General features: G+C 52.5%; 1 protein-coding gene across 1 annotated transcript in view; it reads right to left on the bottom strand.

Moving 5' to 3' along the window:
- The window catches only part of Camkk1 (calcium/calmodulin dependent protein kinase kinase 1), a gene marked incomplete in the record, with an annotated part of 25,373 nt that extends 11,091 nt beyond the window's left edge, over positions 1 to 14,282 (bottom strand). Inside the window, 10 exon segments of the mRNA XM_017794985.2 lie at positions 1,350 to 1,413; positions 1,671 to 1,759; positions 3,809 to 3,830; positions 4,841 to 4,877; positions 5,283 to 5,416; positions 5,621 to 5,672; positions 6,044 to 6,097; positions 6,545 to 6,592; positions 7,236 to 7,636; positions 13,860 to 14,282. Of these exon segments, the coding sequence (XP_017650474.1) occupies positions 1,350 to 1,413; positions 1,671 to 1,759; positions 3,809 to 3,830; positions 4,841 to 4,877; positions 5,283 to 5,416; positions 5,621 to 5,672; positions 6,044 to 6,097; positions 6,545 to 6,592; positions 7,236 to 7,595 (860 nt within the window).
- Positions 14,283 to 14,389: the final 107 nt, after the last annotated feature.

A 14,389-nucleotide genomic window follows, 5' to 3' on the forward strand; every position in this document is an offset into this window, starting at 1 on the left:
GAGAGAGAAAGAGGGAGAAAGAGACAGAGAGTTAGTATGCTTTGGAAGTGGAATTAGGGAAAGGCAGACAAGTCCTTAGCAGAGAAGGGCCCAAAAAAGGAAGGGGGTGGAGCCAAGCTCTGGAGGGCTGTTCCTGTCACTGACTAGACCTATAGACCAAGAGTAAAATGTACCACCCTTCCGGTATCCTCTAGGCCTCTGTTGGGGTAAGAGGGAGAAAGAGACAGAGAGTTAGTATGCTTTGGAAGTGGAATTAGGGAAAGGCAGACAAGTCCTTAGCAGAGAAGGGCCCAAAAAAGGAAGGGGGTGGAGCCAAGCTCTGGAGGGCTGTTCCTGTCACTGACTAGACCTATAGACCAAGAGTAAAATGTACCACCCTTCCGGTATCCTCTAGGCCTCTGTTGGGGTCTATGTGCAAAGCACTGTCCTCTGTGTGCCTCAGTTTCCCTTATATGTACAAAGAGAGCAGTAATCTGAAGACACTAGAAAGGCTCAGTAGGATAAAGGTAGTCTTGTCTCTGTCACTATGAGTTACACCTCAGCTAGGCCTCCAACCTTATAACACCAGGGAGAATATACTCCCAACAAGCTCGGCTAAGATGTAAGAGAGATGGGCAGCATCCCCATTCCCTACCCAGGCCAGAATCCTAAATTTCTGAAGGCCCTTCTTTACCTAGTCGGTCACCCCACCCCCTTCCCATTGCACTGCCACTGCCCTAATCCTAGCCTCACCATCTGTTACTTGGGCTGCAGAAAGAGCCTCTTCCCTGGCCAGCTGGCCATCTCTCACCATAGGTCCAGCCACCACACAGCTGCCAGGCAGAGCTTTCTAAGAAGGAAATTTGTCAGGCCCCTCCCCTGTTGTGGCCCTCAGGGCCACACAATACTGATAGGATTCAGCCAGAAAGTTTTCCTAAGTGTGGCGTGGACAGAGTTCCAGCAAAACTGTTCATTAGGCCCTGCCTACTGGATCCTTCATCCAGACTGTATAGCCCCACTCCTCTATGCCTTTTCCTGCCACTCTTGCATCCTTCAGGACCTAGTGCCAAATGGCCTCTTCTAGAAAGTTTCCCCTGGCACCTGTGCTTCCCCACGGGCACTACCTGCCACTCCTGGGTTGAGCTCCCTTGGGCTTGGGCTAGGTCTAGGACTCTGTCACTTGTGTGCTCCCAGAGGGCACCTGGTAGGCACTTATAAATAAGTGAAGTGAGTGAATGCAATAAATGAGCAAATGAGTGAGCGCACTCCTGACACACAGGCTAATTGTGGCCTCCTCCAGCCTAAGGGCCCCTCACAGTTGAGCCAAACCCTGCCTACCCTACCACCACCAGGCACCACACCACAGGCACACAATCTTCTGCAAGCAGCTGGACACAGACTCCATCCACCCACATCTCTTGCAGAGTGACAAAGCTTGGATGGAACCCAGCAGAAAAAAAGGCCTGGGACAGAATGCCCAAGCTACAGAATAATGACTACCATGCACAGAAAAGGACCTGGCAGATGCCCAGTGAAGTCTGCTGTGGCCCTGCCCACGCCTCCCCACCCCACCTCCACTAAAGCTGATTGGCAGATCAGCACTGACTGACAAAAGGACTGCTTGGCCTGGGTTCTGCAGACTCCAGTGTCCTCCAGCCTCAGTTCCAGTGGACAGGGAGCCTCTCACTCACAGTACTCCAGGCCCAGGATGATGTCCCGCAGGTAGAGGCGAGCTTGCTCCTCTGGGAAAGGCTTGTCACAAGGCACTTCCATGACTGGTCTGTGGCGAGGAAGGGAGAAGAACTGTTCAGCGGAATCAGTACAGGTAGCTGCAGGGACTGGGAAACAGGGGCTGGCCATTTGGGCCCCTTAGGGCCTCCAGAAAGCCTGGTGCTCACCCAGATCTAGAGAACCCAAGATGCTAACTTCTCTCTCCGAAAATTTTTAAACGATCACAAATATCCCCTTTCAATCATAATTTCAAGGTAGCTTTACCTTCATTTCCATTGGCTTGTAATTCTAAGTAAGTTTAATCAAATAATTTAAACCAGTGGCTTTAAAACCATGGATCAAGATCCAACAATCCTGAAAGCAACCCAGTGGGTTTGCTTCTTCATTTCTAATTAAATAGGAAGTTTCAGAAGGTATCACGTGATAAAGATATATACTGTTCCATAAAACCAGTTTCAGTTACAGATATGGATAAAGCAATCTAAACATATTTTTTAAACCTGGTGTGGTAGTGCACACCTGTTATCCCAACACTTGGGAAACTGAAGCAGTCAAGAGTTGTAGGCTAGCTTGGGCTATAAAGTAAATTCAGAGCCTGCTTGGGCTATATAGTAAGACCCTATCTCAAAAACAAACAGAAAACCCCCAGCCCAGCCCAGTGTGCATGCCTATAATCCCAGCACTTCAGAGGCAGATGCAAGAGGATTGTTCATGAGTTCATGAATTCCAGTCCAGCCAAGGTTACAAAGTGAGACCCTGTCTCCAAAAAAGAAACAAAAAATAACCACATACTTTATGTTTTTGTTTTGTTTTGTTTTTTGTCTTTTTGAGACAGGGTCTCCCTGTAGCCCCAGCTGGCCTGGAACTCTCAGTATATAAGCCAGGCTGGCCTTGAACTCACAGAGATCTGCCTGCCTCTGCCTCCCAAGTGCTAGGATTAAAGGTATGTACCACCATGCCTGGCTATGTTTTTGTTAATTTTTGACACAGGGTTTCATGTAGCCCAGGCTGGCCTCAAAATTTCTAGGAAGCTGACAATGACTTTGAACTTCTGATCCTCCTGCTACCATCTCCTGAGTGCTGGGATTATAGGCATCAGCCGCCGCCACTGGTTTTATGCAGTGTTGGGGATTAAGCCCAGGGCTTTCTTTGTGCATGCTAGGCAAGCACTCTACCAGGTGAGCTACAGTCTCAGTTCCCTACTTTTTGTTTTTAATGGAGGTTAAACAAACAAACAAACAAACATCTGAAAGCCCAGAGTCTTAAAGGGACACCATTCCTGCTGTCTTCTCCTAGTTGCTCTTTAGGAAAGCTCAGGCAGCTGAGCATGGTAGCACATACCTTTAATCCCAGCACTCTTTGGAGGCAAAGGCAGGTGGATCTCTGTGGTCTAGATACCAAGTTCCAGGCCAGCTGGGGCTACGCTACAGGAAGACCCTGTCTCAAAATGACCAGAAAGAAAAAAAAAAAAAAGAAAGAAAGAAAGCCCAGGATAGACCACAGCCTGCATTCAAAGAATGGCAGTGAGGGTTAGGGTTCACCCAGTCCCACCCATGTCCACTAGTCCATGTCAGCTGCTCTGCAAATGCTCTGAAAAGTTAAACAAGGCAGATAGACATGTGATAGAACACCATCATGGATAGCTTCATCAGTAATTTCCTGTGTAACCTTGGGCAGGCCATTTACCCTCTCCGACCCTTGGCTTTTCCTTGCCATAAATATAAATGAATGGAATCCCATGTATTCCATTCACCACCATGAGCTAGTAGTAAAGTTATTAAGAATCCTTGGTGATTTAAATACAGGTAAGAGCTGTGTCCCATATCTATATTTTTGCCTGAAAACATTCCTTCCCCCACTTCTATCCAAATATCTTCCCAGTTTTTCAAAACCTGGCTCAAAATCCACCCTTCTCCCAGAGGCCTCCTTGACTCTTCCAGCTTCCGCAACCTTTACCAGCCTTCAAGGGAAGAGACAAGAGTTCCTGCGGACAGGTCTACAGCTTTGATTTCTCTTACACTAGCTGGGCCCTGGGCAGGGAGACACAAGGGAAGAAAGGGATTAGATTTGACCTGCCTGACTGGGTCGGGGAACTCACCCCTTTCTCAGGAGGTCAAACACTGAAAGAGAAGAAAAAAAGGTAAGGTGTAGCAAGGCTGGTAAGGCAACCAAAGCCAGGTCCCTGCCTGTCCTAGAGGGTGGGAGGCCAAAAGGCATGCAGGCACACTCAAGGAGGGTGAGGGGGACAGGATAGGATACCAGAGGAAGTCCCTGGATGAGAGTGGGCCTGATGTGGACCTCCCTCACCGGATCCTCAGGTGCCAGGTGAGACTGTCAGCATGGACCTCTTTTCCTGAGGAATTGAGGCTCAGAGAGGGACAGACATTTTTCCAAAAGCTCATGGCACACAGGCAGGTAGGGTATGACGACTTAAGACTTGGCCTCCAGTTCCTAAACTGCCTCTTCTGCCCATGCCCTTTTGTGATAGAGATGAAACCCAGGGTCTTGCACATGCGCCATCCCTAGCCTTTTTGCCCCACTTCTTGAGACCTCCTCCAAAAAAAGCCCAGGCATCATCAGGATAAGGAATATAAGTAATAGTATTCATATTAATGAGAATAATTACTAATGTGTTCTATGCATTTTCTCCTGACATCAACTGTATGAGGTAGATACCATCGTTATCTCAATTTACCATTTTATTATTATAACTAAGTTTTTGCGGCTGGGGATTGAACTCAGGTCGTCAAGTATGCTAGGCAAGTGCTTTACCACTGAGTTACACTCTCAACCCTGCTAACCCATTCTGGAGGTAAGGAAACTGAGACAGGGTCTCCAAACTCACTCAGTTTGCTTCCTGCACCTACTGAGCACAAAGTCTCACTGATTCACTGTCTGGCAATCTGTGGGGAGCAGGGAGTGGGGCTCAGGGACATTCTGAATCTGCTTATTCTGGGCCTAGTTTAGCAGGGCTGTGCAAGGGAATCCAGGGCTTGAGAGCATGTTTTCCCTCTGCCCGGAGGAAATCAGAGCATGCACATGGCCACCTGAAGGTCCTGTGTGTCCCTGGGGAGCCCTTGCTGGGACCAGCCCTAGGTGAGCTACTATGGGAATGAGTTTGATCACTTACCCAAATAGAGATTGTCCTCAGCAGGGTCATCCAGGACCTGGTTAGAAGAAGCAGACAGAAAATCAACTTGAGGAAACATACAATTGGGGAGTCCAGGCTTCCCATCTTTTCCAGGTCAAAGACCCCTAGTGTGTCCTGCAGCTACCCTAAACATGGAGCAGGAACCATGCAGATGCCAGCAGATGGGCCTCAAGTCCCTAGCCCCAACCTGGCCCTCCCCATAGCACTGGGTCTTTTTCCCTTCCTGCTGGAGAAGGAGTTCACATTTACCCTCAGTGTAGCTCCTTACACTCAGTGAGAACACCTAAGGCTTGGCCTCCCCTTGGGGCCTAAGTCACACCTACCCCTAGGTTCTGGTCTGCCAAGCACCACCCCCTGGTGCTAGGTACTGCTCCCATAAGACCCAGAGCACTTGGTTCCCAATTGTGGCCAACCCTCCTACCTCAATCAGTTTGACTACATTCACGTGGTCCAGCTTCTTCAAAATGGCGATCTCCTGGTATACACGCTCCAAGGGCAACAGTTGCTTGGCCGGCCCTCCCTGGGCAGCTTGAGACCCTCTTGGGGGAGGACGACCTGTAACCAGGAAGTAAGTCAAACCCCTGGTCCAGGAGCTGGGTATTGAAAGACACTCACAAGGCTGCGATCTTGTCCCAGCTCACCAAGCCCAATCCATCCCCAAGCCATTGCTCCTGCTTCCACCCTCAACCCTCACACCCAGCCAAAACTAGTTAGGGACTTGGTCCCTTCCTCCTCCGGACAGGACAGACAGATACATACGGGGAAAGCCATACTGCTTCAGTAACTTCTTTTTGGAAAGAACTTTCATTGCCTATGGAGAAAGAAACAGAAATGTCATTTGTGTACAGCTACCCCAGGGGCTACCCAAGGTTGGTTACATGGGGACTGAGGTCCATACGGGCACACCGGTATCTGCTATTGGCCCTGAGCATGTGGCCAGGTATGTGTCAGCAGTGCTAGGACATCACCATAGCAGTCTAGGCTTCCCCTTGCTCTTCCCTCAGAGGGAGCCAGCCTCTGCTTGCATGCCATCAGGAATAGGAAGCTCATTCCCCTTAGCACACTGTAGAACAGGAACCCCTCCCTTAAGAGACAGCCCTGGCCTCTCTCATGTGCTTCTGCCCACCACCCAGGCTTCTAGGGCTCCACTTGGGCAACATCCCCTCCTGGTCCCAGACTCACATAGTGTCTGTCTTCACTTTCATTATAGGCCAGCCTCACCACGCCGTAGGCACCCTGCAGACAGCCATTGGTCAGCCCCAAAGGGCAGGGCATCTTCTCCAGGTCTAGCTCAAAAAATGGCAGGCCTGACAGCTCTGGTGCCTGCCCCTGCATCCCAAGACCACTTCACCTCCCTCCACCTGACTCTTGACTACAGATTTCCAACAGATGAGGAGGGGACATCTGTACACTGGGAACAACCCCTGCCTGGCTCAGCACAGTTCCACTCAGCCCCTTGTCTCTCCTGGTCTTCATTAAGAATCCTGGGAGTCAGGAATCAGGAGCCATCTCCATATGTTGTCTCCCCACTCCCCCGCACCCCATCATCTCCCAGAGGACTAAACTGTCCTTCTAGTTGGACTGGGGTATTCTTGGTTCTGCTCTCCCATCCCACCAGAGGGAAAGGAAGATGCACAGTGAGCACCCTGCAGCTTCCTGCCCTGCATCCTGCCCAGGTCCTACCTTGCCAATCTCACTCTGTAGCTTGTACTGGTTCAGCTGCACACAGTCCTGGGAGAGAGGGGGACATCAGGGATGGTTCATTGAGATGCAACAGTGCTCCTATCTCGGGATATCATTCAGGGCCTTGCTGCAGCCATAATTCTCAGAGCCCCCTGCCATCTCTCACTAATCTTTCAAGTTTAGAAGGGGAAGATTAGGGCAGTCACACTACTGCCACCATGAGGGACAAGGAGCCTTGGGTAAGGTGTGAAAATACTTAGGATGAAGCCCTAGCTATGCTGAGTTCTGATTGGTACCCAAGTTTACATTCAGACCTAAGCCTGTGAGAGCCTAGAAGTTGGAAGCATGCTACAACTTCTAAGAGGTGAGATTATGGCCCTGGGCTCAAGCTTGGGATGATGTAAGGGTAGAGATACATTATATATTTCCAGTTCTCTAAGGCTCCTTAGAGACAGAGAGGAACCTACTTCCTATACCTGGGCTGAGAATGGGAGTAGGACAGGAAGCAGTCCTTGGTTCAGAAAGAGCTTCCTGAATAGGAAGAAACCCTATTAGGGCTATGAGCTTCCTAGCTCTAGGCCTATGTAACCAAAGATAGCTAACTATATGGCACAGATGGAGGCAAAAAGCCCAGCTTTGCCAGGGGCCTCCTGGTAAGCTCATGAGCAACCTCTAACTCTGCCTTACCAACCTCTGCATCTGAGATGGCTACATGGTGGGACTCAATGGTGGGCCTCCGCCAGGCCCGAGGGGAGATATGGCTGGCAGGTCCTGTAGAATAAGGCCCAGCCTTGGCCTCAAGACAGCTTCCAGAAGTCCGTTCCTGCAGGGAGAACTTTCTGGCCGAGAGGCTGGGCCGTGCTGGGAGGGGTCTTGAAGCACTGCTAGGGATCACAGAGGCAGCTCTGGCTCGGGGTAGAGGGTCCACACCATTCCTGGCAGGCTCTGGGCCTTCTTCTGCCTCTTCCAAGTGGGCCACATCGATGGCTGCTACCCGTTCTACCAACTCTGCTCGAGGATCCTGGCAGCAGACAGCCGGGCCACCCTCCATCACTTCAGTCAAGGGCTCCTCTGTTTAATCTTGTTGAGAACCTGAGAGAGGTCAGAACAGATGTTACTCTTGCATGCCAGACTGGCCAGGCAAGTGGGCTGGGCCTGGGCCCTTCTCCTACCACAGCCAGGGTGCTACAGACCTACCCCCAGGCCTTTGCCAGGGCTGTTCCCTTGGCCTGATTTTCAGCACCCAAACCCAGGGAATCTCAAGGGCTCATCTGGCTCTGCTGCATGCCAACCCTCTAGCCCTCAGTGCCCCTGCCTGAAAAACAAGTACAGTCACTTCTGCCCTGCCAGCTTCACAGAAAAGTACAACAAAACTGGTTCTGGAGTCAGGACAGATAGATGTAGGCAGGCTTGGAGACCCAGCAACACGAAGGCACAGAGAGTTCCAGGTCAGTTCAGCCCCAATCACACTGGCAGCTCAGTGACTCACTAGTCCCAGCCCTTACTGGCAAAGCATTCCAGCACAGCCTCCTAGAAGCAGACTGGGCATTGGGGTGTAGGCCCAGATACCTCCTCTATGAAGGCTTCCTGGATGTTCCAGCCCTCCACCCCTATCCCTCTCACTGTTTCCAAGAATACTGCCCCAGGAGCTCTGGCCTCTGTTACCTCCTCTAACCATCTCAGGGATCCCAGAACAAGTCTTGTTACTCCCTTTTCTGCCCCAGCAGAACCTCCAGTCCAGGACAGGGAGCATTAGAGGAGGAGGTACCACCTTAGGGTCTGCCAAACAAGACACCAAGGCAGCAAAAGAGCCTTCTGTATTCTTCCTGCTTTTTTTCTTCCAGTCTGGCCAAATGTTCTTCACATCTGCTCCATTCAGGCTGAGATGCTCCTGGTCTGGCTTCACACATGTACCTATTGCAATCTAGCAATAGCCCTGACTTGGGCCTCAAGTCAACACTCAGCCCCTTCCCTCACTTTCATCATGACCCTTGGCTACATCCTGACCATGGCTGAACCCTGACTTACTCTCAGACCAGATCCACCATCTCTGCCACAGCCCACATGCTGGCCCTACCCCACCCAATGCCCCCTCCTTCCTGAGCCTGACTCTAATCTTCTCAGAAAAAGGAAGTGAGTGGACTCCTGAACTCTTGACCTTCTTTTGGTCCTGTTGGTGACTTCCTCTGTCTATACATTGCAGCTCAGAGCACTGGGTCTAATGGGTGTCATGCCCATTCTACCCCTGGCTCTCCATCTTTTGCTATGACCTATCAAGGAGGTAGGGCTGGGTAGAATGCCCTGGACATGGAAGAGACTGGGAAGCCATGCCTGCTACCAACTAGTACAACCCTGGGTAAACTCCCTCCCAACTCTGAACACCAGATTCCCCTCTGTGCTGTGGATGCTATGCCTCTCTAGCTGCCCTGGCTGCCACCAGGCTTCAAGATAGATTGTAGTAAGGAGAGGTTCAGAGCCTCAGCCTGGCACCACATATGCTGAATGAATGGGAGCCAGGAGGCAGCAGAGTTACTTCTGGCATTAAGAAAAGAAGAAAGTAGGAAAGCCAGACTAGCAACAGGAGATGACCTAGAGGCTGGACCAAGAAGGAGGTGGGAGTTGTGAGTCTGAAGCTTGAGGCCTCCCTGGAAGAGGTGAGGGAGGTGAGGAGGGCTTCAAAGCTAAAAGGAGCCTCCCAAGCCTGATAGACTCCTCCCTGGAGGTGACTGACTCCTCCACACCCTCTCTTCCCTTCACCATAGGGCCGGCCTCCCCACCAGGTCCTAAGCTCCTGAGATTAGTGCTCAGGTCTGCTTTGTCTCCATAAGATCACTGGTGTCTTCAGCAGCGCCTGGCACATAAGACCTCAATAAATATTTGTGCAATACATGAGTGGTCGCCATAGTGATCACTACAGCCTTGTCCCCATTACATGGAGGGTAAAGGAAACTCTGTGAGGAAAACCCCAACCAGCCTCAATTGGGGAATGGAGGACAGAGTCGGGAGCTCCTGCCCTCTGCTCTCAGGCAGACACTAAGAGCCTAAGAGCCAACCACAGGCAGAAGCCACAGGCTGCCCTGGCCCCGGACATTTGTATATGATTTCCCTGGGGTTACTATTCCCCTAAGAGTCTCCTTCCTTTAGCTCCCCCCTTTCCTCTGATAGGGAGAGTAAGTCCAGACAAGGGGTAAGGATGGGCCTGGGGTCACATGGAAAGTGGGTATAGAAGCCTTCCTGTTCCAGCCTAAGGACTGTTACCTGCTTTGCAACCCAGACTGGGAAGCCAGACTGCCCACTTCCTGGCTATAGAGCATGGGGAAGGCAGGTAACTGTGCTTCTTAACTTTGGGTTTTCCTAGTCTGTGAAATGGATAGGCCTCACACCCTTGTGATTGTGAGGTGTAAAGTTGCTGATGCTTGTTAGGCATGTAGAACAGCACTTGCCACTAGAAAATTCCAAGGAAGTGAGTTGTGATTGCATGGGACTAGCTGGGGCCCAGATGGATGCGAGGGTGGCAGCAGGAGGTGGCTGTGAGAGCTGACGTCAGGCCCTCCATCCATCCCTCCTTCATCCATCCTCCCTCCCGCCTGGATCAAATTCAGTGACTAAGCATGGCTTGGCTGGAGGGAGGCAGCAGGGGAGGCCCAAAGTTCCAGCCATTTGTCCAGGAGACAGGGCTGGCGCCTACAACTGAATGTATGAGGCCATGTGTCTGAGCAGGAGAGAATGTCCTCAAAGAGGACAGGGGGCCCGGGTCACTGGGTCTGCACCAAGGAGTGCATCTGTGTTAAGGACAAGCAGCTCTCACCGTGGTTTCTTCATATGCACATTTGTGCCTTTAGGCCTGCATATGTGGGCCAGAGGAGCTGGACCCCAGAGGTCAAGTCTGGATTTTCTCACAGGGTCACCTGTCCCACTAGCCTGGGGTTGGTGGCCTGCTAGGCTGGTCTGAGAGTCCAGTCCTCCCTAGGGGCTCACCCAAAGGATCTTCTCAAGGCTCTTCCCAAGACACTTTGTCTAAGCAGAGGCCTCAGGAGAGCATTGTAGAAGCTGACTTAGCAGGTAATCGGGGGTCAGGTGGGCAAACAAAAATGGGCAGACAGGTTGAGACCCAGGCCCAGGACACAGCAAGAACGCTTGTGGGCAAAGGCATCTCCCAGGTACTGGCTTACTGTGTAGCCCCAGGAGGCAAAGCACCAAATCCTGTCCTCCCTGATGGGACCCATGCTACCTGAGACAGGACACTGAACTTCTTAAAGTCTCAGTTTCCTCACAAGTGAATCAGACAGATGGCTACTGTCCTGCCTCCTCTGGAAGACCTAGAAGGAAGTGGACAAGGCTGTGGACACAGAAAGCAATTTGTTCCTGAGTGATGTGTGGCTGTGATGTGTATCTGAAAGCAACTCAGAGAGAGAGCATCATTGTACCAAACACAACCCACTTCTGCTGCCTGGCTCTGAGGTGGCCTGGCTCAAGCTTCTCTGTTAAGCAGCACCCCTCCCTCCAAGTGTCTGCCACTCCCCAGTATGCAAGCTCCTGGCTTCAGAAGCCCACTTTTCCTGACCTCTTTCTGAGAACATGCCCTATCCTGCTGGGTCCCTCACTGGAGACCAGATCAGGAAAGAGCAGGCAAACCCTACTGTCACCTATACTGGTTCAAGTGGCCACCCTAGGGTGACTTCAGGTACCAGTAACATCAAGTCTCATTCTGAGTTCTGTCAGAATGTTCCAGCATCAGGCCATCTTCTAGCAGAAGATGAACAGCCCTGACCAGCACGTGACTGGCCAGAGGGAAAGCTTCAAGGAGGTAGTGATCATCTAGACCACATACCAAAGCGGGCCTGAGGTCCCAAGGCTGCCTCACTGTGGCCTGTTTATGTTCCTGACAAGGGTTTGATGGTTCTGGCAGTAGTACCCTCTGCAGCTGCCACCCCCGCCTGCGATGACTCAGTCTCCTTGAGGGAGACCCAGGAGTTTGGTGCCAAGTCATGCTTGAGAATGCCTGCTGTGAGAATGGCCCTGCTACCACCTCCAGGGATCCCCAAGCACCCAGGTGGGCTCATGCCAGTCCCTCTGCAGCTACCCTCAAGGCATCCCTCGGCCCACCCATGCAGGCTGATGAGTAGGCTTCCTCTTCTACACCGGCTGAGCTTCTATTTCCACCCTCTTTACAGAGAGCTGCCTCCTCCCCTCCATGTTCCTGGGTAGCTCAGCTCCAGCAGGGACCCATCCAACTCAGCATCATCTTCACACTGCTCTCCCTCCTCTGTTCCATCACAGCCCCATCTCGTGGGACTTGAGCCAGAAAAGCAAGAGTCAGAGAGATCCTCTCCCCCTCTCCCATCCTGGCTTGCTTACCCCCAACCTGCTCTTCATTCTGGTTGAATCCTGTTACTTCAAACTTCCCAAACTGCAGGCTCTGTGCCTCCAGGCCTTTGCACAAGCTGTGCTTTTTTGTCAGAACATACCTCCCTTGGCTTTGATGATTAAAGAGCAGTTCAGATATCACCTCCTCTGAGAGCCCTCTGATCTCCCCACTCCCAGCTGGGTGAGCTTACCAAGTTGAACTCCTTAAACAGTACAGATTCAGGGGCGGGGATGGAGGGGTGGAGAACCAGATTTTGACCTCCACTGTCCTTTCACTGCTTTCAGGGTATCCCTAACTCCAGGCTCACATCCCACCCTATCCTACCCTTCATATCATTTGCTAGTGGGAGGATTTCTAACATGCAAATATGATCAGAGTTCACCCCCTAGTTCTTCAGGGGCCTTACAGTCTGGGGAATAGATAGGCATACCAACTCCTGGCATGCAAATCTAGAGTTATTCATGCCTGACCCAAGTATTCACTGAGCATCTGCTATATGCTAGGTCTAGTGTGAGGCACTAGAAGATTAAGGCAGTGAACCCCAAAATCAAAGTCCCTGCTTTCACACAGTTTGCTTTCTAGAAGAGTGAGGAAATGATAAATAAGAATTGCCAGGGGCCGGGCATGGTGGCACACCTTTAATCCCAGCACTTGGGGAGGCAGAGTTAGGCAGATCTTTGTGAGTTCGAGGCCAGCCTGGTCTACATAGTGAGTTCCAGGACAGCTGGGGCTACAGGGAGACCCTGTCTCAAAAAGCCAAAAAAAAAAAAGAAAAAAAAAGAATTGCCAGTAACAGGACACCCTGGGAAGACAGCCACCACAACAAGGCAGAGCAGAAATATGCTGGGGGACACCATTGATTTAGCGCAGGAAGAGCTTGTTTTCAGATGCAAGATCTGATTAGCCATCTAAAGGAAGTAAGACAGCAAGCAGTGTGGACCTCTGGGGAAGAGCATTTCAGGCAGAGGGACTGGCCAACAGGTGCAAAAGTCATGAGATGGGAAGGTGCCTGCTTTGCTTGAAGACCAGCAAGGAGGCTGGTGTGGCTGCAGCTGAGAGGTCCCTGATGGAGGGGTACATCTGGAGAGACGTAGAGGTCCACTTGTGCCTCCTCCAGGAGGTGGCATTGAAGTCTTTTTGGACCACTGAACAGGATTTCAGAGGGGGAGAGGATATGAGTTTACCCTGTGCCTAACAGAGAGCCCTTCCCCAAATGCAACTCATGGCTTGGTTTGGGGTTGGGTGGGACTTTGGGGACAGAAACCAAAAGGCCTCTAAAGCCAGGGAGTTTTGAGCAAGGAAGCAATTCTGTTGGGTGAAGTTTAAAATGAATCTGGCTGCTGTGGGGACTGAGGGTGACAAACCAAGGAGCAGGCAGTGAAGGTCCCTGAAGCACCGGGCCCGAAGACAGTCTGGCCCACAGTGTGTGTTGGATGAAGGAGGCAGGGGTGCACAGAAGGCCTGTCCTCTTCCTTTACGCTGGGATTTTCAAGAGCACAATCTGTGTTTCTCTCACATCCAGAACCTACCTGGCCAATGCCTAGTGAAGGGCCACCCACCCAGACACAGTCGGGTGACAGCGGACTCTGCTCACTCTGCAACACCCTCAAGATGCGCACACACCCATCCCTTGACAGGCGCAGCCCATGTCCACGTGACCCATGCTCGCACACCACTCCATCCTGAAATGCACCCCCGCACCCCCACACCCCCACAGACGCACAGTCCTGTGTCCACGTGACGCACGCACACACGCCTCCAAACACCATACACAGCTCCCCACGCACGTGTGCACCCCTCAGAGCACCAGTCCTGAGTCCACCAGGCCCAGAAACCGCAGCGCCCGCCTCCGCCGCCCCCAGCCAGGGGACGACTGCGCAGCTAAAGCCGCAGGCTGCATCCGTCCCATTCATCACCCCCGCCCCCAGCTCTCCACGGAAGACTCACGGGAGGGCCGTGGGAGGAGCGCTCTGCCGAGATCCACACGTGGGTGCACCCGTCCGGGCCTACTCCGCATAGACACGACCTCCACCCAGAGCCCGGGCACAGCGCGTGGGGTGCAGATGCAGTCCCTCAGACAGGAGCTGCAGAAGGGACGCGGATGGCTGAGCGCCCGCGTAGACGCGAGCTTGGCTACTGGCTTAGACTGAAGCAGGCTCGGGGTGACACCTCGCAGACTCGGTCCCGCAGACAGACCCGAGGGCGCTACACCGGCCAGGTCCTGGCTGCCCTCGTAGACGCGGCCTCTCAGGCCACCCAGCTCTCCAGCAGGCTCGGAACACAGGGCGGCTCAGGCGTTCGCACCCAGTTCCTGGCCCCAGGTCCCTCCGCGCCGACCGTACCTCGAACCCCGGCGACAGTCTCCGCGGGCGCCAGGCTCGCTCCCGCGGCGCGCACCCCGCCCCGCCCGTTTGCCTGGCTAGGATCGCCAAGCTCAACCCGCCGGCGCCGCGGCTCCAGGCTGCCCTAGCTCCCCC

This window comes from Nannospalax galili, unplaced genomic scaffold (assembly GCF_000622305.1).
Source record: "Nannospalax galili isolate Female #2095 unplaced genomic scaffold, S.galili_v1.0 scaffold888, whole genome shotgun sequence".
Lineage (NCBI taxonomy): Eukaryota > Metazoa > Chordata > Mammalia > Rodentia > Spalacidae > Nannospalax > Nannospalax galili.